General features: G+C 42.8%; 1 protein-coding gene across 1 annotated transcript; it reads left to right on the top strand.

Moving 5' to 3' along the window:
* The first annotated feature begins 4,885 nt into the window (after positions 1–4,885).
* smc6 (structural maintenance of chromosomes 6) lies at positions 4,886–21,844 on the top strand. Its single transcript, XM_036542162.1, has 26 exons — positions 4,886–5,179; positions 5,330–5,447; positions 5,710–5,815; positions 6,209–6,345; positions 6,860–6,921; positions 7,098–7,178; positions 8,134–8,235; positions 8,568–8,687; positions 8,773–8,868; positions 9,430–9,447; positions 10,049–10,137; positions 10,674–10,838; positions 10,937–11,115; positions 11,470–11,671; positions 11,887–12,001; positions 12,858–13,018; positions 13,673–13,808; positions 15,049–15,129; positions 16,221–16,382; positions 16,817–16,954; positions 17,476–17,621; positions 18,208–18,333; positions 19,424–19,529; positions 20,083–20,235; positions 20,928–21,025; positions 21,734–21,844. Exons 1-26 carry the CDS (start codon positions 5,036–5,038, stop codon positions 21,825–21,827), a joined length of 3,135 nt encoding a protein of 1,044 aa, XP_036398055.1. The 5' UTR covers positions 4,886–5,035; the 3' UTR covers positions 21,828–21,844.
* Positions 21,845–23,567: the final 1,723 nt, after the last annotated feature.

Here is a 23,567-nt window from a genome sequence, read left to right as displayed (position 1 = left end):
AGAAACATTTGGAGTGGTTTGAAAATATTTTCCCCCTTTTCTCCTACTTTGAAATACCCAGTTGTATCACAGAGTTGCCGCTATAAGCCCTGTATACAATCAGAGAGCGCATACGAGCACCTGCTCTCTTTCGAAACACATCAACACAAACAACACAACGCCTGCATCTTCTCAGTCTCCATGCAAAGCTTGTACATATGGAGGGAAAAAAATGACATAGGCAGAAATAAATAAATAAATAAATGTAGAAATGCATAAATAAAAAATAAATAGATGTAGAAATACAGAAATGAATAAATAAATGTAGAACTGCATAAATAAAAAAATAATAATAAATGTAGAAATACAGAAATAGCCTTTTTTACTACCAAAATGTATTTATTTTTCATTTATTTATGCATTTATGTATTTATGCACATGTCATTTTTTGTCCTCCATATGCACAGACACGAGTCGGAAGAACACACGCCATCCATGCAAGTAATGCAGTAAAGCCGGGGCTGCAGTGTCTGACTCCCCCTAGTGGAGAAAGGGGGTGGTTGTCCCCATAGGTCTGCCCCCCATGTCCCTGTTAAGTCGCAGCCGACGAGAGTCTGTGAAACAAATGATATTAAGTGTAGCAGGCGGCAGCAGTCTGCTAGCCCGTGGCATCATTCATGATGATCTTTAGCGGGGCTAAATGGAAGACAAAGACGTTATGACTGAAGAACAGTTTGGAGCTGCCACTTACAGAGCTCTAGTGGTTGAACTGTCCTTAGCTGGATAGCTACCTTGTCCAATTTATCTACTAATTCGTGATAAACAAGTTAACTGCTTTGCGTTTGATTTTATCTGATTCACTTACTGATAGTATGTTTCTACACTGTGTTGCATCCCATGTTACAAATTTAAAGGATAAAAATTCAAACCATATTCATATAAAAAACCAGAAAGTCGGTCAACCATCCGGACGCATCATAATTCTGCGTCCGTAATTAAACACGTGTGTTTCCGGTTTATTCGCAACGGCGTGTTGTTTGCACGTTTGAGACTAATGATCACAATCAGTCCGCAACTCAGAGACCAGGTTACAGTTTGTTATTTGGATTTTTTTCCGTTTCATTACGTTAATAGAACACAAAATACAGAAAGATGGCAATGCAAGCAGCAAAACGAGCGAACGTAAGTATTTCGTTTTGAATAGTTATCTCAGATCCATCGCTGAGAATGCGGCTAGATTACTAGCTATCTTTGAAATTTGGTCCGTTTAGATAACTAACTACTAACTCTTAATCTCAACTAATACGTTATTTTAGAAAACTTTTTAACGTCAACGCGTTTGCTTAGTATAAACCTCCACAGAACACAGGGGATCTGTATATAGGTTTGAATTAGCCAGCAATTCTCCGGTCAATATCATTAATGTCAGCATTTTGTGTAGATAAACTTAAGTTAACCTGTAGTGGGGGTTGAATAGTGTTGTGCTCACACTGGCTGGTCTGGGAGTATTGTTATTCTGGTATGCCACTGTTGCTTGTTTCAGCCTTAATGGGTGTACTTCTGTTCTTTTGTGTTGGAAATCGCCGTGGATAAGAACACCTGCTAAATGAACGTAGTAAAGTAGTAGGCAAAAGTGACAAGGACCGCTGAACAAATGAACAATGTGTAACAACAACAATATGAATATACACAAAACAAAGAAAAAAGAAGTGAATGTACACAGAAAGAGAGAAAAAAAGAGTATGACAATAAATTTAAATAAAGCACGCCTACACTTTTATCGTCACTATTATAACTCATAATCGTAAGGAAGGCGTTTAGGATTAGGTGCATTGGTTAGAATTTGGGAAAGGGTGAGGGTTAGGTGCCCCATTCAGGGACCAAACCTGATGGGGGAGCTAAATGTGATGTAGCGGCAGAAATAAGTGTGTCAGATGGAAAAGGCATCTTACATTATGGCCTCCTCTTATAGACCTCTGAATAGGTTCTGTTTCCTCTACTCGAAGTGTAGAGGGATGCATCGTTAACTTGGTGGACCTCACTGAAGTGTCTAGCCTTCAGGGAGTCTGAATTGCGGATACTAATGGCATGCTTGTGTGCTTTACCACACTTCACCACACATTTCTCTCTCTCTCTCTTTCTCTCTCTGAGAGACGTGAGAGACGCATGCTGAGATGAAGAGGTTTCATAAACCAGATCATGGGTGGCACTACCATGCCATGTCAGTCACTGACCCACATGAACCAAACAAAAGACTTTGCTATTTACAGCAACACACTGTGACTCAATCAGATAAGTGAGTCAGTGATTACACATGATGGCTCCACCCACTTTGTGGCTTTTGTGGTCTCACTTTCCCTGTGATGCTTTTCAAGGCTAGCAACCACTTGAATTGTGTAAGAACTGGTAAATATCACTAGGCATGCTACTTAGTTTCTTGAAGTGCAAGGACAACATTCATTCTTTAAATGTGTGTTTTTTTTTGTCAGGCTTTCCAGAAAATGGACACAAAGAAAAAAGAGGAACAGTTGAAACTTCTCAAAGAAAAATATGGCATCAGCACTGACCCACCAAAATAGGCATTTAATGGATTTATTTTTCTGTCAGTTCATCTTTTAGATTTTAGTTATCAGCTGTGTTTTTTTTCCTGAAGGTTTTTAAAAGCAAACTTTCTGCAATTTTGCATTAATTCTTATCATAGAACTGTTATATTTGTAGCCTTTTAATGTTGCTTTTTTCTTTTCAAACAATGTCACTATTATCTTAATTCGAGTAGCCATTTTTGTTGATGGTGCTGTAGTATTATATTATTATATAATACTATAGTATTATATTTTCAGATCTGTACAGTTATCAGATATCAGAAATTAGTTGTAAAAATCACTGACAAATATTGTACATAGCTTTGTACATGACTTTGTAAACTCACTATACTGTATATTGATTTTAGTTATTTTTTAGAATGAATAGTGCTTATGTTGGACACACTTTACTTTGGTTTGTTGTCACAATATTTTGAGGTGTTTGCTGAAATTAAGGGAACATTATGTGTGACGGTGATATTTTCACAGTTCTGTTATTAGAAGTTAAGTACATTGCAATTAGATTGGCTCTGACTCTTAATTACGAGGAATGCACTGTGTTTGTGTTGGACTGTATGATTTTTATGTAAAGCCTGAATTATTGGCTGGCAGATATTGACATGTAAAGGATGCTCAGTTCTTACTTGAAATTTAAGTTGCTTTTGAGGTAAAATTGTTTGCACTGATCTTCAGATCCTGTTTCACATTACTGTTAACACCAAAACATACAAGGATTATACATCAAGTAATTATTTGTGTTAATAAGTTGTATTTGTTCTGTGCTCAAGTTCTCTATAAAATGGATGCTTTAAACAGTCCATCAGATCTTTGATTCTTTAAAAGTCTGCCGGTAGTGTAAATTTTCTAAAGCTTCTAATTTGGCTGCAAAACATCTCTAAAGCACATTCACAGAGAATAGCAGACTGTAAAAAAGATTACTTAGAAATAATCATATTTCATGAACACTTTTGAAAAAGAGGTTGCTAGGCCAGTGGGGGGCGCTCGTTCCCCTGAACAAAGTGAAAATTCGGTTGCCACTGCAGGGATAGGGATGCTGCGCTGAGGAGTAGCTGTACAGTGCCCAGGTCAGTCTTGCCAGGCTGACCTTCTCTTATAAAATACTGACCACTTAATTGCATTTACTGGAACTGCCTGGTATTATGTACTTCCGGCCTGCTTCATGTTGCCTGCTTTCATGTTTGCCGATAAAGGTTCGCATTGTAAGTAGTCGGTTGTATGAAAGCCATTACTTTGCAATATGTACACCAACTATGACACAATTTAAAAAATATTTTCAAAAAAAAATAATAATAAAAAAAAAAATATATATATATATATATATATATATATATATATAATATATATATCACTGTCATGATAAAGCCACTTAGTGACGTTAAATTGGCGCTGGTTGTTCTCCGCTCATTATCCTTTTTGCACGCTACGCTAATGTAGGTATCGATGGCTCGAAATGTTATTTACGGGCCTGGCGTATGTTTTTTGCAAATATTGACAGTCTACTTGGAAGGTTTCGCTTTGCCCCGAGATGCGCTGAACGTCCGTTCTCAACTCAAACAGTTAATTTGTCACTGTGAGCACGCCCACTCTTCAGTGTTGTAGACCAGGAAGTTAGAGCAATGCGAGATGTATGTTTGCTAACCCCGCAGGTAGGCTTAGATTTTCCCAACACTTACGTTTAACAACATTAATTAAATACTGACCCTGATAAAATACACAGATAATCTCATTGGTCTGTACCTTTGATTGCTCAACATTCAGTCGCACATCATAGCTGTAGCTTTGTATCTTACTTTTTAAGAAACTCAGTTTGAACTTGAATCTGGTTTATAATCTTAGCTATTTCAAATAACATGCAGTTACAGACAGCTGTACAAAATCGCGAGAATAAGTTGCACAGCAGGAAGTTTGCAACCATGCGTGAACTGTTGATAGCTTACTAATATGTTCTTTATTAATGTATCATACACATCTTGCACTGGTTCTAGCAACGCTTTTGTGAAAGTATGGTCAATAGCAAGACAGTTGTCTGACCCAATGCAATGCGAGGAAGTTAAAAAAAAAAAAACTTCTTGGCTTTATGTCCTGGCTACTTAGTGAGGGACACGATCAACTCAACTAAACTTTCGCTGTATATTAAAAAGGGGCTGTGCTATTTCCTGGTATTGCTGAAGTCGTTGATATTTGCATATGCATGCGCGCATATGCATCCAGTACTGTTACTGTATTGAGGAAGGCGCGAGAGTCATTCTCACAACCTTTGTAGAAGTTTATCACGCGACACCGTTACTTATGTTCAGTAACACAGGGATTATGATCATTTGAAAAACCTGACCAGCCTCGCTATTATATGTATTATACAGAGACGATACGTGGTTCACACATGCTGCCTTAAGACGGTATCTTTGTGCTACGCTGCTTTGTTTGTGTTTCGCTGCAGAGTGGAACTCGCGAAAATGATGAAGAGGAAAAGCAAAACTCCCACCGGAGTTAAAGCGAGCAAAATCATTAGAACCGAGGAAAGCAGAGGAAGTCTGGAGGAGGATGAAGAGGAAGACTTTGGGCAGTCTTCCCGGGACAGTCATGTGCAAACCACGTCGGTCAGTGTCACTTCACATACAGTGCTAAAACATGATTACTGCACTGAGGGTGGTGTGGGGCCAGCGACCTTTCTGTAATGGTGTTTCTCCACTAATTACCTTATGTTCATTGCATCAGACTGTGTGAATGTGTTTCCCGTTGTTTAACAGAGTGCGGGAGATATTGGTGTCATCGAAAGCATTTCCTTGAAAAATTTTATGTGTCACCATTTGTTGGGGCCTTTCCAGTTTGGACCTAATGTGAATTTCATTGTTGGCAACAATGGAAGTAAGTAACACACACCCACACACACACACTCTCACACACACGAGCGCACACAGCAAAAAAAAAAACAGACAGGTGGACTGTCCTTTGGGTGCATTTATGTGACTACGAACTGAATGAGTTACAATCTGTATTTTGTCTTTTGTTTCGAAGTTTGCTTTTGTGACCTAACTGCAACATCCTGCCCCTGCTCGAGTCCGTTAGAAGCCGGGTGGCTGGGAGTCCCAGGCGTGTGGTCTGACGTTTACGCCGCTGTTTATTCCAGGTGGGAAGAGCGCCATCCTGACCGCGCTGATCGTGGGCCTCGGAGGAAAGGCGACGGTGACGAACAGAGGGGCGTCGCTGAAGGGTTTCGTGAGGAACGGGGAGAGGTCAGTCTGGGTCTGTGTCAGCAGCACAGAGTGTTTCAGCTGTGATCCCGTCACCAGGGAGAGCCTCAGATCATGTACTTATGTTGTATTACATTATTGTCATTTCGCAGATGCTCTTAACCAGATCAAATTACATTGGTTACAGTTTTTTACAGTGTTATCCATTTATACAGCTGTGTATTTACTGAGGCACTGCTGGGTTACCCTTTCGCAAGGGTACTACAGCAGTGCCCCAGTGGGGAATCAAACGGGCAATTTTTCAGTTATGAGTGCTGCTCCTTAACCGCTATGCTACGCTGCTGCCCGCCCACATAGTATGTGATGTGTTTTGTCCTGTTGATGTGCATTGCACTGCAGCAGGTGTGTAACCAGTTTGTTCATTTCTTTCTCCAGCTCTGCGGATGTTATTATTAGACTGCGCAACAGAGGCTCAGACGCATATAAAGGAGAAATCTATGGGGACTGCATCTCCATAGAGCAGCACATTACCAGCGACGGCAGTCGAACATGCAAGTTAAAGAGTAAAACGGGTATCATATGCATGATTCCTTTTTTTGTGTTCACTGATGCATTAATTGCAAGTCACCCAGGAGTTTTAAGGTGCTTTATATTGTTTTGTATGTAGTTCACTGATGTATTATGTTGCATATTTTGACATACAGCATGAATGTCCTCTCTTGGGTGGTGTCACAGAACAGTGTTGGATTGGACAGTTGCTTGATAAAATGCACCAATCAGAATTTCACAGATGTTTTCCCTCATAGGGAACCATCTAATGTCTGACTGCAACTGATGCTTAGGAATGAGCCCCAGCCAGTGCTACAGCAAACCTCACAAGCTGACTGCAGAGTCCCTTATGTGGCCTCATATCATTTTAAAAAAGTACCAGACACAAACTGTCAATGCAGTGTTTTGCATGAACCCCCACTTCAATCTTGCAGCATTTGTGGGTTTCCTGATCCAAGCAGCTGTCTTCCTGTGTTTTGTTTTTAATTAGCATTTGCATTTGTGCATTTGATAAGTGCCATTTGCTTCTGTTCTCAGGACATTTGGTTTCCAACAAAAGGGAGGAACTAACATCAATTTTGGACCATTTCAACATCCAGGTGTGTGAGTGATTGGGTTCTGATCGGTGTGGTCTGGACATTTGTTGAATAAAACCTGCACAGTACCCCAAGGATCTTAAACCACCAGAATTCTGTGTTCCAGACTGTTCTAGTTCTGTTGTCTAGTACAGAGCACGCCCACAGCTAATTGACCTGTACTGTGTCGTACTTTGCAGGTGGATAACCCAGTTTCAATACTAAACCAAGAAATGAGCAAACAGTTTCTGCAATCGAAAAATGAAGCCGATAAATATAAGGTGAGTTGTTGGTTTTACATTTTACCTTAAAGTGATCAATGATAATATTTCAACTCAGAGTATTTGCAGCAGGCAAAATGACAAAAACTCTTGTCATGTCACTTACATTTTTACCTAAGGGAAAAACAGTACACATCCACAAAGATTTGTTGGAGGTTTTTAAATGCATGTTTATTGCAACAAAGTTCACAAAGGAAAGCAAAGATGTTTCAACTGCAAAGCATACATCTGTGCATTAGGTGTATTCTGTGGTGGTGTAGGTGTAGGTGTATTAATGTGTTTAGTAATCTCTTATGTTAACCATCCAGTAAAGAGCAAAGGTTATTGCCTGCCCAAAGACATGCATAAGGATGAGATTCACACATAACATTCTTATTGAATGTTTTTTTTTGCCAAGAGAGACCCTTCGTTTATATTTGAGCATCAAATAAGAACTGAATATTTTGTGAATGAAGTGTATTCTTACATGCATGCATGGTTTCTGGACAAACATTAATTATTTTATGTTTTTGTTGGAGATGTGAAATGATTGTTTGGTGTCTTGCATGTGAAATCCACAGGAAGTTGGTATGGCTGTCTTCGATTGTCCTGTATCTTATAAAAAAAAATTACCAGACAAAGAAAGGATAGAGAAATCTCTGTATGTAAAATAATGTTTCAGATATGCCTGATTAAGCTGGAATATTTATAGATTTTTATGCCTACCCAGGTGACCTATAAGATACTGTAAATTTTGACCCACTTAGGCTGCTGACACAAGGGGTTGTATCTAGAATGAAGGATCATGTCTCAGAAACTCTTCTGGATACAAATGTGAAATTTTGCCATTCTTTATAGGAGGCTTCTCCATGCTAAGTTTCAGGACATTCGGAGCGGGTCATGCCAACTTTGTCCCTTAAGAATGACCCGTGTGTGTGCTCATGCACAGTGACTCTTTCAAGCCTGTTCTGTCCAGTTCTTCATGAAGGCAACACTGCTGGAGCAGATGAAGAGGGATTACATACACATCAAGCAGACCAAAGCGGGCACCACGGAAAAAGTGGAAAAACAAGAGGAGGTGACTGACACGTAAAGAAATGAGATCTGATTACCAGCTGTACCGTTCTTTAAGCTACAGTTTTTATGTCTGTGCACTCATTGAGATCTGTATGTTATTGAATACGCTTGTACTAGGAAACCGTAAAAAGAAGACACTTATAATCACTTGATTTTTTTTCGATTTTTTCATTTTGTTGATGCCCAGTGGTGTTTGGTATCTGCAGCCACTTGAAACACCAGCAAGCAACGAAACTCACTTGTCATTGGTTTAGTGTGCAGCAAGAGGCTAAAGAGTGAATGGAGATTCATTTGAAATGTCAACTCACCAGTAATTTTTGTTTTCATTTTTAGGTCCTTAAAAGTCTCAGACAAGAGTATCTCCAAAAAAAGGAAAAGTATGAAAATTTGTCTTCACTGGAAGAGATGAAGAAGACTTTGGAGGATCTTCAGCACAAGATGGCCTGGTGCCTAGTACGTACAGTAACATCCATGGTGTGAAATTCAGATAAAAAGAAAAGACAGAGGGGTAGGTGACTGCCCCTTTTTCCCTTTTCAGGTGAGTGAGAAGGAGCACCAGGTGCAGCAGCTCAACGAACAGATCGAACAAGAGGAGAGCAAAGACAATTATGAGGAGAAACTTAGCCGGTGTCAGGTAATGCGGCATATCTCAACTACCAATGCACCCAATCCAGGATTTACCACACTGCCATGCCGTTATGCTGCGTTATGATAATCATAATTCTGTTTTCAAATAAGACCATTTTATTATTTCTGGAATCAAAAATAAAGAAATCACTAGAAACGGTCTGGCAGGTCACACTGCTTGTAAGATTGTGATTATTATATCCATTACATAATCTCAATCACTTGAGAAGTTCATATGATGTTATGTTATTTTAAGTAAGCCTAGGTGTTACCTAGACAGAAAATGTTGTTGAGACATTAATTACAGCACTTTATCATTGTTAAATTTAACACTACTAAAGTTGTGTTAAATTTAAAAAAATTCTTTACTTTAATTTAACTTTAATTTACTTTAATTTAACTTAACTTTAATCTTTAATTTACTCATTTACTTTGTTATTCGTACTGAAAATGAGACGATTGCCGTGGCAATCACAGGAGCGTTAAGTGCAACACGCAGTGTCTGTTTGCATGCTGTTTGTGCGCTGTGGTAGTCATAACCCATTTGTTGTGAGTTTCTCTCTGCAAGGTTAAGAAGGACCAGGAGGTAAGATATGGACATGTGCCCATCCTGTAGGCACAGGTTTGTGTCCACTTCCTTACTTCATGTCAATATGAAAATTATAATGGTTTAATATAATATGAGCCATGTAAGCCATTACTGTTTATTATTGTAATATGCTTATGATGAGAAGAAGCATTCAGCCAAACTAGACCTTTCATTTTACCTACACGGGTGTAATAATGAAACTATGCATATAGCACTTAATGTTTTTTTTTTTTTTAAATAAATAATGGAAATTACCACAGGGATTAAAATAATAAGTAAAGATTTGACTGCAAAGGTCTTGACCTGGATGAAGGACCAGACAAAGGTCTTTACAGGGAACAGGAGGTACAGGATTTTTTCCTATCGTGTCAGTGCTGCGCTGTCCTCATCCACTGTGACTGTGATGTCATAGGTAAAGTGATTTCATATGTGCTGTGGTATGTGACATCACACATTGTCCTCAGGAAAAGACTTCATGTGCTGAAGTTGATTGAAGCCTGGTATATCTCTTAATGGATTGTACTGAATTTAAAATAAGATTTGAATAAATATCAGCAAAGTGTTTTATAGATTTTATGTCGCCTGTTTTGTTTTTTAGGTGGCTGTCTGCTGTGCTGAAAACAACTTGAAACAATTAGAAGAGGATCGATCCCGTCTCCAGGAAAGAATTCAGAACTTACGTAACAGGTGGGTGTTAGTGAGGACCCCGTCTTAAAAATGGCTCACGCCAAATTCATAAGTCCTCCCTCCCTCCTGTGAGATTTTGCCAGAAAACTTCACCAAGGTGTTTTTGTCACATCTGTCTCTTGTGTAGCACCTCTTTTGATGCCTAATGACCAGGTCTTTTTGCATAATGTAGGTCCCTTTGTAAAATTATTTCAGGGGAAAACGAATTATCTTGTGAAGAACAATGTGATGTTTCTGAATTTTATTTAGAGAATTCAATTCATCAAAAGTCCTTTCATGCTCGGATAGCAGGGGCTTCCGGTGGTGAAATTAAAAAAAGAGATAACAGCATAACATCGTAAAATGAACAATTAACAGGGTATAAATGAAAGTGGGAGAAATCAGTCCATGGTAAAATAGTTATTTGAAAAAGTTATTTGTTCTAAATTGTTACATGAAGCGATTGTTTATTTTTATTATGATATTGTATGTTTTGTTGAGTTTTTTTTTTTTTTTTTTTTTTATTGATCCTGTGATTGGTTCATTACTGCTCCTAGTGGGCTTAAAAATTACGAGTCTGAGCTCCTTAAGCGGCAAAGGGAAATCTCTGCCATGAAGAAAGAGGTGGAGAAGCGCGAGGCCGAGGGCAGTGCCCTGAACCAGCAGATCCAGGATCAGCAGAAAGCCCTCTTCAGCGTGAGGGAGGAGTCTGACAAACTGCGGTAATTACAGAATTTCCCCCTGTCCCGTAGTACACTTTTGCACAGGAGATGGTTGCGAGTGTTAGAGTTACTGCCCGGGTTTCCATCTCCTTCATCAGACTGGAAGAGAAGAACATCCAGGTGGTTATCGAAGCCAAGCAGAAGCGGAGGAACCAGCTGATGGCCAGCAGGTCCAACCGGATCAAGCGATTCGGGGATCGGATGCCAGATTTGCTGGAGAGCATCGACAAAGCCCACAGCCAAGGCCGTTTTCTGAAGAAACCCATCGGCCCTATAGGTAAAAATGAGAGCACATGCCGGAGCTGATGCAGCTGGCTCCTGTGTCTCCTATTATTTCACGCCATTTGCAGCCTTTGCAATGGGCGGCAGTGACCTAGCATAGTGGTTAAGGAGCAGGACTTGTAACCAAAAGGTTGCCAGTTCGATTCTCCACCGAAGCACTGCTGCTGTACCCTTGGGAAAGGACTTAACCCACAATTTCCTCAGTAAAAAATCCAGCTGTATGAATGGGTAACATTGTTAAAAAAAAACTGTAAATGTAAAACCGATGTAAGTCCCTCTGGATATGAGCATCTGCTGAATGCCGATAATGTAATAATGCGTGTAATGAAACGCACGGTTGCGTTCTCAGGTGCGTGCGTCACGCTGAAGGACCCCGGCCTGGCGGTGGCTGTGGAGAGCTGTCTGCGCAGCTTCATGAAGACCTTCTGCTGCGACAACTACAGGGACGAGAAGGTCCTGCAGGGCCTGATGTCCCAGTACTTCCCCGCTGGCGGGCGACCGCAGATCATCGTCTGCCCTTTCTCCGACCGCGTGTACGACGTGCGAGGCCGGTGAGTCGTCACTCTTTCCTGATAACATTACGTAAGACACCGCACCTCCTGTCTGGGAGGAAAGAAAGAGGTCCGTTATTTCTCCCCATACGCTATGGGAGATCTTTTTTCTTCCTCTCCGAAAATGTTCTTCCTCTCCAAAGATTTCCGGTGTTAACAAAAGAGATGTTTTTTTTATATATCTTTGTCCTTTTCTGCGTTTGTGTTTTTTCCAGTGGAGTTTATCACCCAGAATTCCCCTCTGTGCTGGACTGTCTGGCCATTCCCAGCCCCGTCGTTGCCAACTGTCTGATCGACATGAGGGGCATAGAGACTGTGCTGGTTATCAAGGTAAGAGCGGTCATCAGGGGACAACAACGGTTTATTTTATATGGACAGGACAGGAGTTTTCTTTTGGAACCAGGGTCCAGGTGAAATCAAATCACCTGCTAATCAGCGCTCATAAACATACTGCAGTTAGCAGTTTGCACGCATACAGTTCGATGCACTGGGCACTCTGCCAGGATCACCTCTCTCTGTTAGTCTGCACAGGTTTTACATAATTCCACGTACCATCTGAATGGAGGATTTTCTGCATGAAATGATATGGGTTACCAGTAGCAGGGAAATAACATTCTCGGGTCAATGATATGCTAAACCATAAAGAGGACTGCTGTAAGAAGTGGGTCTAGTGCAGTTCTAACATTCTTGCCCATGCAGTAAAGGCATTTACTTTAATCCTTAGAATGAGTGTCTGGAGCTGAATATAGCTGACCCAACTGCCCCGTGTAAAGATGTATTTATTTTATTTGCAAACAGTCTTCATTTTCTTTCAGCTTCCATAAGCAAATGGCACCATGTGGGATATACTGTAGACCCTGAAAGTATTCCGTACATGTCTTGTATTTCTGGTTTGATTAACTACTGGTTTGAAATTCAGAAACTTGCTGCAAGCATAAAGTCCCTGAATAGGGATAATACAGAAATTCAGAACTGTAGTCTACTTTAATTTGTGTGACTTCTTTAAATTCACATGAAGGTGATGAGCATCGCATGTAGGTTACTGACTAACGTCGGGTGTGCGTACTTTTACAATACGATAAAAGCCAAAGCGAGGTAAATTGCTGAATGCAGCGTAAGCAGTGCAGATGGGACTGACATTGGCACGAGTCTGTACCGCTCTGTCTGTGACTCTTCCGTCTCACAGGACAACAAAACAGCACGGCGTGTCATGCAGAGAGACAGACCTCCCAAAAACTGCAGGGAAGCCTTCACAGCGGACGGGGACCAGGTCTACACCAACCGCTACTACTCCGCCGAGTCCAGCCGCTCCCTGTACCTGGGGGGAGACCTGGAGGCTGACATCCGGTATGAGTGCAGTACAGGAGGGCTGTGACCGTGCTGACCCATGCCCCTTCGCCCAAGAAAAACAGTGAAAGGAGCACTTTTGCTGCAAAATAAGGGAAAAAATTCAAGCGTGAACCAGACCTCTGATAAAACATCAACAGCAGCTTACTGCAAATGTTAAAAGAAGCCCTCATTTTAATTTGTAAGAGCAGCCTTGTCTGGCTCTTCCTGTTTAAAAAAAAAAGTTTTCACGCTCAGAGTTCACGCTTCACGTCAGTGTTTTTTAACACGCGTTAGTATGACTCTGAGGAGTGTGGCTCCAGTCCAATAACACAGTGTTTAAAATGCTTTCTTTGTGAAAGTTACTTCCTCTGCATACTGTTGCGTTTTCAGTGCATTATAAAAGTTACAAAGGTCCAACGAACAGAATCATCGCTGCATTGAAAATAAATTGGTTTTGTGGCCTTGCAGTCAGAGTGAACTTCCCAACCACGGAGAATAGAGGGTTCAGTGCCGCATATACCAAAGACATGGTTAAAAAAAGCACCCGTTGCCTCCCTGCTTGTTGCCCAGTACCGCCTGGCTTGCCTTACTAAATAAAAATGACTGCAAATGAAATTGTGAAAGGACAGGACTGTTGTGAGTGTTGTGAAGGGAGAGTGTTTATTTTTGCAGCATGGTGGAGTCAGAGCTGGAGAACGCTAGAGCCCAGCTGGCCAGGTTCCAGCTACACTCCAGCTCTGTGATGCGAGACATTCAACAGAAGGAGAACGACCTGCAGGGCCTCGTCCTCAGGCTGAAAAAGAATCAGGTAACCTGTCGAGATGGGGGAGTGGGCTTCACAAACGCCGAAATACAGGAGTACAGGAGTTATGGTACTGACTTTTAACCAATCATAGCGCCTAGCAGGGGAGAACCACGATTAATGTGGTTACGATTAACGATTAACGAATAACGATTAATCTCCCAGCTGCATTGTGGTGAGGCTGTTTTCAACAGCATAACCACCTGTTACCAGGGTGGCAGGAAGCAGGCTCAACAGAAAACATTCACTCACAGGAAGTTCTGTATTTTTAGTGTGAACTCCTACGCGCCCTCATTCTGCCTAAAATACTCTGTGAGCTCAAGTGGGCTCATGACGTTTGTGTGAAATTTATGAAAACTAATCAAAACGAATCATAACATATTCTGGAATTTGCATGTGCAGGAATATGACTAAAAGAAAGCAATAAAAAAAAAAAAAAAACATTTCCCAAAAAGGTCTGATGCATCTCATGTCCAGTCATGATCATTGCTGTGAGGTGTTTGTACAGCTAGCTTTGTACGGTGTACGTTTCAAGACATGACGTTACATGACATGACGTTTCAGTGTTCAGCATTTTTAACACCAGTTGCTTGTGATGAAAAGTCCAGAACTCATGAAAACTACTGTCATTACACAGACCAGCTAACCCATTCATAGATTTGAGCACAAATGAAATTGGAGATGTGTTTTTTTATCAAATGCTGCTTCATTGTTTGAGCTGTGTTCTGTGCAGTTTGGTAGGATGCATGTGTCGTGATTTGAAATCTTTTGGTACATTTATTTACTTTTCACTTGGGTCTTTCTGTTCTTGGCCTTTCAGTGTTTTCAATTTGTGTGTGAGGAGTTCTGTACCTTTGTCGTTGTTAGCATGATCAGTGGTGAAATGGTGCTGGAGATTCAAAGACTTGAACATCACCAGTGATGTCTGGCATATCAGACAAAGGGGCTTCCCATTTCATTCAGTGAAAAAAATACAAAACTTCCACTCTTCCATAAGCATACTGTTGTATTTTTTATTTTTCTCCGCTTAATAACAGATACTGTAGCTAACGTGATGCATCCAACATTACAGGAGCTAGAAAAAAAATTTCTGAGAGCCGCATGCTGGCTGGGGGCTGTGTTGCCACTCCCGGGGTGAAGGAAGGAGAAAAACAGATTTACGTGTTGCAGTGACCTGAATTCATGTGGAATCATCAGTGTGCGCGCTGTGATTTTAATTGCTCCGCCCCTGTGATTTGATTGGCAGGCAGCAGTGAACCAGCTCAAGGTGCAGATTGTGGACCTGGAAAACACAGAGGACACTCGGAAGGATGACATCAGCACCTTGGTGAGTTCTTTGGCAGCTTTTCCCAAAGCAGTTAATCATGCAGGTTTACATGAAAGCATTTGGAAGGCGCTCTCTTCCGTGGTGACTGCATCCAGCAGGGTCAGGCAAGTAGCCGTACAGACAGTGAACCATTAGCGCCAGCCCTGAAACATATTGCCACTGTGGTAAGCACTGCCACAAAGGGAAGAAGTGTTATAAAGTGCTGCTGATAATTTCCATCTTCCCACGACCTTGTCTCGCCAAAGTGTTTACACTGGCTGCTGCAGTCACTTTAGCTGCCGCTTACTTTTGACTTCAGCCCCTGAAAGCAGATTTCAGCCAGTATTTGATCATGTGAGCAAGAGAATATTTGACACACGGGATTCATATAATTGTACACCCTCAGTGTTAAGTATATTTGTTTGTGCTTGCGGAAAACCTCATAACTCATCTTGCATCCATCGGAGGACCGTGTTAATCTTATCATGCTTACAGAAGCAGGTGAAGCCCCTGCTCTGCGTCCAGGCATAAACGCTGACAGGAAGGTGACGCTAATGTGCATATGCATGCTATCTTCCCCCTCCACACTATCAATGAACATAAGTGAAAGGCGAATCATTGTGCCTTCACTCACTCTCAGAAGGATACAGATACATACTGTGTGGGCATGGACTGCAGGTCTGGCTTGTGAATAGGCCAGTCTGTGTAAACATCTCTGCAGCGGGCACTGTGCCACTTTAAAGCCAACACTGACGTACAGCCCCCTAGAGATGAGTGTATTACATGTAAGAAAACAGACAGAGCTCCAGCCAACGTCTCATCATCCTCGCTGGGCCATTACCGCCATTTCCTGCTTTTACCACACACCTGAAGATCCCCCCTATTGTGCATGCATCCCCAGTCCCCACAGTGGCAGTGTCGCATAGTGGTTAAAGAGCAGGACTCGTAACAGAAAGGTTGGGGGTCGATTCCCCATGGGGGATCCACTACTGTGCCCTTGGGCAAGGTACTTAACCCACAACTGCCTCAGTAAATATCCAGCTGTGGCATAAATGGCAATAATGTAATGTAAATGATAATAATTATTTCGCGCTGCGCTCCTCGGTTGCCAGGAGGAGGAGGCCAGGGAGGTGGAGGAGAAGATGGAGAGTGAGGAGAGGAGCGTGAGGGAGGCCAGGGCGGAGCTGGATGAGACTGCCAGGCAGGCGGAGGACCTCGAACGGAGGTACCGGGACGTGCAGAAGCAGCTGAAAGGGGAGGAGGGGACAGTGAAGGTACGAGAAAGGACACGATCGTTCCCAAATTATGTAATGATAGTTTGAAAAGGATGAACTTTTTTTTTTTGTCTGCGTAGGTCTTAGAATGTGTCATTTCAAATAGGTGCAGCAGTTTTGTTTTTGGTTAAAGCTGGCGTACAGCTTGCTTGCTAGATGTTTGCCCACTTAACCTTCACTTGAATTTTACTGTTAGTATTGATAATATTAATACTGTTAATATTATCGGCTAAAGCTTATTGGTTGACTATGCAATCATGTAGTTCTGTAGCTACAACACTGTTTCAAGCAGGCGAGCTTGCAAGAGTGGTTGTTATTTTCAGTAGAGGATCCCACTCTCTTACACAGCCTTGCGGCATTAGTATTGTGTCAGCTTGTCACCAGAGATGCTGGTGTTTTTTAAGCATCATCGTACTTGTGCTCAGAAAAAGCAGAAAGAGCTTGACGAAGCAGAGACAGAGTCCAACAGGCTCACCGTCGACCTGAAGCATCTGGAGAGGTTGCAGCAGGAGCATCAAGAGAACATCCAGGCAATGAGGAACGAGCTGGCTTTCAAAGAAGCCGAGGCACAGGTACTGAATTCAGCCGGGTCAGATAAAAGGAAAAAAGTGTTATGGAATTTATTTGTACTGAAATCTGGGCAGTAGTGTAGCATAGTGGTAAGGACCAGGGCCTGTAATCGAAAGGTTGATGGGGCGATTCCCTGCTGGGAAGTGTTAGTGAAGTATAGTAGTGTTGTAGTGTAGTAATGTAGTGTAATGTAATCTGTATGGTTATTTTTGAAACAAAAACTCAATGCCCTCTAGTACGGTACTGAGCTCTTACCCTTAATCAGTGAAACTCCTGATCAATATTTGTATGTCAGAAACAATTTCCAGCTGTTCAGGGAGCATGTAGGGCCACCCCATGCATCTGTATCAGGGGCTCACAGCACTCATGATAAAATGATTGTTTATGTCCTTTATTTGCTCATGCAGGGCTGCGCGTTCAGCAAATCGATATCCAGGTCTGTGTGTGCCGCTCTCCGAGCGACGCCGACCGGCAGCAGCCTAAACAGGGAGATTAATTGATTTTTCCCGTTAATGGCTAACAGGAGTACGCGGCGAAGGCCCAGCGGATCTGTCCCGAGCGGCAGCAGGTGAACAGGAGCGGCAAGAGCATCGACACGGAGATAACGCGGCTGCGTCACAGAATCAGCGCCCAGGAGAGCAGCCAGGGGACGCAGGAGCAGATCACCAGGTGCGTCTGACGCCCCCCCCCAGCCCCCCCATTCCTCTCCGGATGTCAGGTTTGTATAAGGGTTTTCCCCTAGGACAAGTTAAGCCCTTTGAATGAAGTCTGGAAACGCTGTATTAGTTGGCCCAGTCATGTTTCACTGATGAGTGGAAATTGTGATAGTGGCACTTGTCCCAAATTTTTATGGTTTTTTTTTTTTTTTTTAGACTGTTTACAGGAGGTACATTTTCATTTCTCGATTCCAGATTATTCCAGTGACCTGAGTGGGCAGTTTCAGTGTCAAGCTGATGTTTTACAACATCAAGCCGAGGCTTTGTGGTGTCAGGCTAACTGTTTAAGCCAAGTTACACATTGAATATCACACTGAATATCTGCAGGAGAAAACTGGTATTGTGTATATATCGATGGTAGAAACAACCCTTCTGGTCCTTCAGTGGAACATACTTTGCCTTGTGCTTTGTTCTGTACGAACACAAGAGCAGTCACCGCACTTAGCCATTACAGTGATAGGCTTCCTGTGATTGGTTGGGATTGTGATGGTCGTGATTGGTGTCTGGGTGATCATGTGCTTCCTCTGTCTTTGTGACAGAGAGTATAAGGAAGCTGTGGAGAACTACAGAAGCAAGACCAGCCAAGTGCGGGACCTGAGGAAATTTGTCAGCCGCCTCGATTACATCATCAATGACAGGCAGGCGCGATACAAGATCTTGCGACGGTAATTGTCTCACACACACGCGCACGCGCACGCGCACACGCACACGCACACGCACACGCACACACACGCACACACACACATACACACACACACACACACACACACAGACACACATACACACACACACACATACACACACACACACACACACACACACACACACACACACACACACACACATACACACACACACACACACATATATACACACACATGTGTAAAGTAAATGAAATACAAACTGAAACACTTCATCATGTTAATGTTGCTAATTAAAGTTACCTCGTTTACCTCTGTGCTCTACTTTCCTTGACACGTTTAGCTGAGTTCAGTTGTTTAAGTTGCACTTAAAGCTGACTCCATGGTCTCCTACACTACCGTAGCTTGCTTGCTGTTCCTCACTTGTAAGTTGCTTTGGATAAAAGCGTCTGCCAAATGACCTAACTGTAAATGTAAATGTAAAATACTATTGATGCCACATTTCCAACAAAATACAGTCATGTCATACTGAGATCTCGGAAATGTGTGTTAATGTAGATTAAAAAACATAAATTGATAATCGCCTCTTTCTGCCATGATCTTGTGGTATTTTATTCTTGCTGTGCTAAGCTTAGCTACTGCAACTGACTTATATAGTAATGATAACATTTTTTCCATAAACATGAAAACTACAGGAGTTAAATATCCACAGGCTCTTTGGATATATCACAGATAAAAACTGGATTTGGTAGTTTGTTTTTTTTCTTCTTTCTTGACACCATACATTCCAATGTATTCCAATGTTCTAGAATCGATCACTCTAAGAGTAAAGGGTGTCAGATAAATTTGGAACATGAGCAATTAAAGTGATCATTTAAAGGTACAAAAATGGAAAATTCATACATTATCGTTTTCATGCACAGGCTTACGTAGACAGTTATCATCCCTAATTCACTCCCAGTATCTCTGGTGCTGTCTGGCATCCATATTGAAAGTCATCATTGACATATTGAATCTGGGACCCATGAACTGCAGTTCTTACTGTAGAGGGAAAGGAGAAAAATGAATGAATAAGTAAAAATGGATCATTATAATTTTGTTTCCTTTTTGGCAGGTCCCTCTCTGTCAGATGCAAATTGTACTTCAATTATTTCTTGACAGAGCTGAACTGTTGTGGATCAATGATGTTTGATCACAATAACGAAACCCTCTCAATCTCGGTATGTCCGTTCTCATACTTGTACCTTGCTATCCTAATGCCTTTGTAAAAATATATATTTAAGCCTAATGAAAAGGTAAAATATGTTAAAACATTCTGCAGAAAGACGGTTGTTGATCTGTCAGGACGTGTCATACATTTGTAACATATTGATTTGATTCTTAGATCAATATTATCACATGTATAACCATACATTTCTTTTGTATATTGCATTATACATATTGCTTTTTCAAAAGGGGACCACAAAGGTAGTACTTAGTATAAGTATAATAATAAGAATTTTTTTATCATTGTATTTCATTGGAAGGCATACAGAACCCCTGTGTATAATCCTACTGTATGTATAAGGAGGAATATCTGCAGGTCTAGCAGGGACATTAAAAGTGTTCAGCATGGTTAAGAAATTTACACCGTTGCTTAAGTACCAATGCTAAATGCACCTTACTTAAGTTTAATTGTTTAAAAGTTTAACTGCCACATTCAGTTTAAGTGCGTGCACACCTGTTGCTGGGTGGGGTGTTAGCGGAAAGGTGAGGCTGCGGGTTCTGTGGCAGGTGAAGCCGCCGGGCAGCGAGGACGCCGATGTGAGCGACGTGCGCTCTCTCTCGGGAGGGGAGCGCTCCTTCTCCACCGTCTGCTTCATCCTGTCGCTGTGGGAGATCACCGAGTCACCTTTCCGCTGCCTGGACGAGTTCGACGTCTACATGGTGAGCGAGCTCCGCCCGCAACCTCCGCCTGTTCTGCCCGCACGGCATAGGGGGGAGACGAGGGAGCTCGGCCCCGTTTTAGAACAGCAGGGAGGCGCTGTTTCGCCCCAGGAGGAAGCACGTGCAGATAAAAAAAGACACAAGTATTTTTTATTTTTTTCCACTTTGGTGTTGTTTTACCCTGGGCCAAGCCTGACATGGAAGCCTTTTGTAAGGAGCATCATGCACAGAGCATATGTGTAATAATCATACACAGAACTGTTCCATCACAGTCCGCACCGGATATGCACAATAATCATAAACATTTTCATTAATATTATATTGTAATACAGTAACAATTTCATATTTAAAAATAATAAATTCACAGATATTCCACTGTATTCCACACAGGGTATGTGCAATAGTCATAATGTCACTCCTTATATATAGAGACAGAGCAGAGAGAGAGATAGATATAGATTTAGAGATATATATAGGTGTGTGTGTGTGTGTTTGTGTGTGTGTGTGTGTGTGTGTGTGTGTATGTCTGGTGTATATAAGTGTTACTGAGCAGACTAAAATACACACTTGTTACAGAATCCACTTATGTCAGCAGGAGTCGTGTGTATGTGTTGTTAGTACTGGGATGTGAGGTACAGGACGTGTGTAGCTATAATAATCCCAACCACATACGCTCCGCTGTGCCTATGCAGGATATGCACAACCGGCGTGTCTCCATGGACCTCCTGCTGAGCCTCTCAGAGCGACAGCAACAACGCCAGTTCCTCTTCATCACTCCCCAATCGACGAGGTATCGCCCCCCCGTCCCCTCCTGCCTCTGAGCCCCCCCGTCCCCCCCGTCCCCTCCTGCCTCTGTCTCCCCCGTCCCCTCCTGCCTCTGAGCCCCCCCCGTCCCCTCCTGCCTCTGTCTCCCCCGTCCCCTCCTGCCTCTGAGCCCCCCCATCCCCTCCTGCCTCTGAGCCCCTGTCCCCTCCTGCCTCTGAGCCCCCCCGTCCCCTCCTGCCTCTGAGCCCCCCCATCCCCTCCTGCCTCTGTCTCCCCCGTCCCCTCCTGCCTCTGAGCCCCCCCATCCCCTCCTGCCTCTGAGCCCCCCTGTCCCCTCCTGCCTCTGAGCCCCCCCCGTCCCCTCCTGCCTCTGAGCCCCCCCATCCCCTCCTACCTCTGAGCCCCCCCGTCCCCTCCTGCCTCTGAGCCCCCCCATCCCCTCCTGCCTCTGAGCCCCCCCGTCCCCCCCGTCCCCTCCTGCCTCTGAGCCCCCCCGTCCCCTCCTGCCTCTGAGCCCCCGTCCCCTCCTGCCTCTGAGCCCCCCCGTCCCCTCCTGCCTCTGAGCCCCCCCCGTCCCCTCCTGCCTCTGAGCCCCCCCGTCCCCTCCTGCCTCTGAGCCCCCCTGTCCCCTCCTGCCTCTGAGCCCCCCCGTCTTCTGTGAGTGCATAGGGTGATTTGAACATGTATTCCATGTCCACAATTTTGAAGATGTCATTCTTTGCCCCCCCCCCAGCACTCTGCCAAAAAGCAACCGAGTCAGGATCCTCACGCTTGCAGACCCAGAGAGAGGGCCAAGCCAGGACCAAGACAGCGAAGAGGAGGAATAGCACCACCTGCTGGTCAGGCACGGAAAGCTGAACTGCACATCACAGATGCAGCACACGGCCTTTGTGGAGGATGGGTTCGTTTGCTGACGTTTGCACAGTTTCAGCTAATTTTTGTTTTGGTAGTCGGCTGAAGAGTGCATATTGGCCCTGTACCCAAAGCATGTACTGCATCACTGTGTACAGCCAATGAACAAATGAAGAAGGTAACTGGCTGGTGCTGGGGCCGGCACACGCAAGCCCTGCATGCACCGAGTTTAGCTGTATGTTCCAGTTTGGATAAACTGGGAACCGAGCTGACTGAGCTGTTTCTGGACTGTGATACGCTTTTCACATCACATAACAGTTAACATCCTTTTGCGGAGGAAATATCTAAGAGGTGGCTTTGCGCAGCTGAAGGGTATTACATGTTTTTCAGCTTGCCTTATTTCTGCCTGCTGAATTAGCACTAAGGCGTGCACTCAAGAATTTGTCACAACAGGAATTGTCACAAGGAGTGATTCATTTGCTCACTGTAGAACATTTTTAGCTCAAACAGATGAGTCTCCTGCCCTAAAATGTGGCAGCCACAGATTATTAAAAAAATGGGATTTTTTTTTTTTATTTGTATCTTTCTAGCTGTACAAACAGACCTTTAACCATATATTTCTTTCACTGTTAAGTTACAGCAGTCAAGTGATGTCAAATCCAGATCAGTATTAATTCAAGAAACTTGATGTTCTGAACTCAGGGGTGGAACCAACAGAGTTGCGCGTTGATGAATCAGGAACCAAGGCTAGGGGACACCAGTGTGTTACAGTGAAAAACCACTGAGGAGGATGTGGGGCTGCTGGAAAAGCTGCAGAAGCTTCTGGCTGGATGATGTCAGTGGCAACGCCCATCCTCCAATGAGAGCCCACTCTGCTGTAGTGCACTGTGTGGTCATTATTTACATTGCACATGCACATTACGTTACATCACCACTGAGTTAGTGTCCTCAGCAAATAACAAAACATGCATTTCTGTTCAGGGTTTCAGTTGTTTTGTGTTGACTATGAAGAGATTTTTGTCTGTGTTTGAGAGGAAGTAAGTCCCTAGTTATTGATAGGGAGATCAAAATATTGCATAATGTCAAAATATTGCATAATTGCATTGGTATCTCGAATATTGTACTCTTTTGAAAACTACGTAAAACTTCACAAGGGAAGTGGAGGGTAGTTGAACATGCATTATGAAACCTGAAACAGTTTCATTAAAATACTGAAAAGCACTCACATGAAAGGCAGAGTAATTGGCAGATTCGCTCCTCTTACTTTGTGGGAGTAATGATAACATCAGTATTCACTCCTGAAATGAAGGGTCTCTGCAGTAAAAAATAGACCATTGGGAATGTTGTGTATGTTTAAAACATTACCTTGATGAATGAGAGTGCTGCAGTTAGCCCAAAGACTAACTGTTCCTTTCTGACTGTGATAATATCCCTGATAATATTCCCTGGCAGCCCTGGGAAGATTTGGGAATTTAGACAGGACAACTAAACTGGAAACATTTGGGAGAGCTCCTTTCCCCAATGTAGGTTCGCAATCACTGAAATACAAAGTTCGATGCTAAATGCTTTTTGGAAGCATCATTCTTAGTAGTCCATCTAATGTTTCATACATAATTTAAAACATAAGAACTCATTTTAGCTCCGAGGTCTCGGTGCAGGTCACCCACAAACTACAAAGCTTTGGTCTGGCTGCAGTTCAGTATGAGTTGGTTGGA

The sequence above is a fragment of the Megalops cyprinoides genome, chromosome 12 (assembly GCF_013368585.1).
Source record: "Megalops cyprinoides isolate fMegCyp1 chromosome 12, fMegCyp1.pri, whole genome shotgun sequence".
In the NCBI taxonomy this organism is placed as follows: Eukaryota; Metazoa; Chordata; class Actinopteri; order Elopiformes; family Megalopidae; genus Megalops; species Megalops cyprinoides.
The sequence above is the reverse complement of the archived record's forward strand: the minus strand, read 5'-3'. Positions and strand labels throughout refer to the sequence as shown.

Excerpts from the sequence above, each read along its gene's own strand:
- smc6 (XM_036542162.1), top strand. The coding sequence starts at position 5,036 with ATGATGAAGAGGAAAAGCAAAACTCCCACCGGAGTTAAAGCGAGCAAA. Across the intron at positions 8,688-8,772 it reads ACAAGATGGCCTGGTGCCTA|GTGAGTGAGAAGGAGCACCA; the intron begins GTACGTACAGTA and ends TTCCCTTTTCAG. Across the intron at positions 21,026-21,733 it reads ATCACTCCCCAATCGACGAG|CACTCTGCCAAAAAGCAACC; the intron begins GTATCGCCCCCC and ends CCCCCCCCCCAG.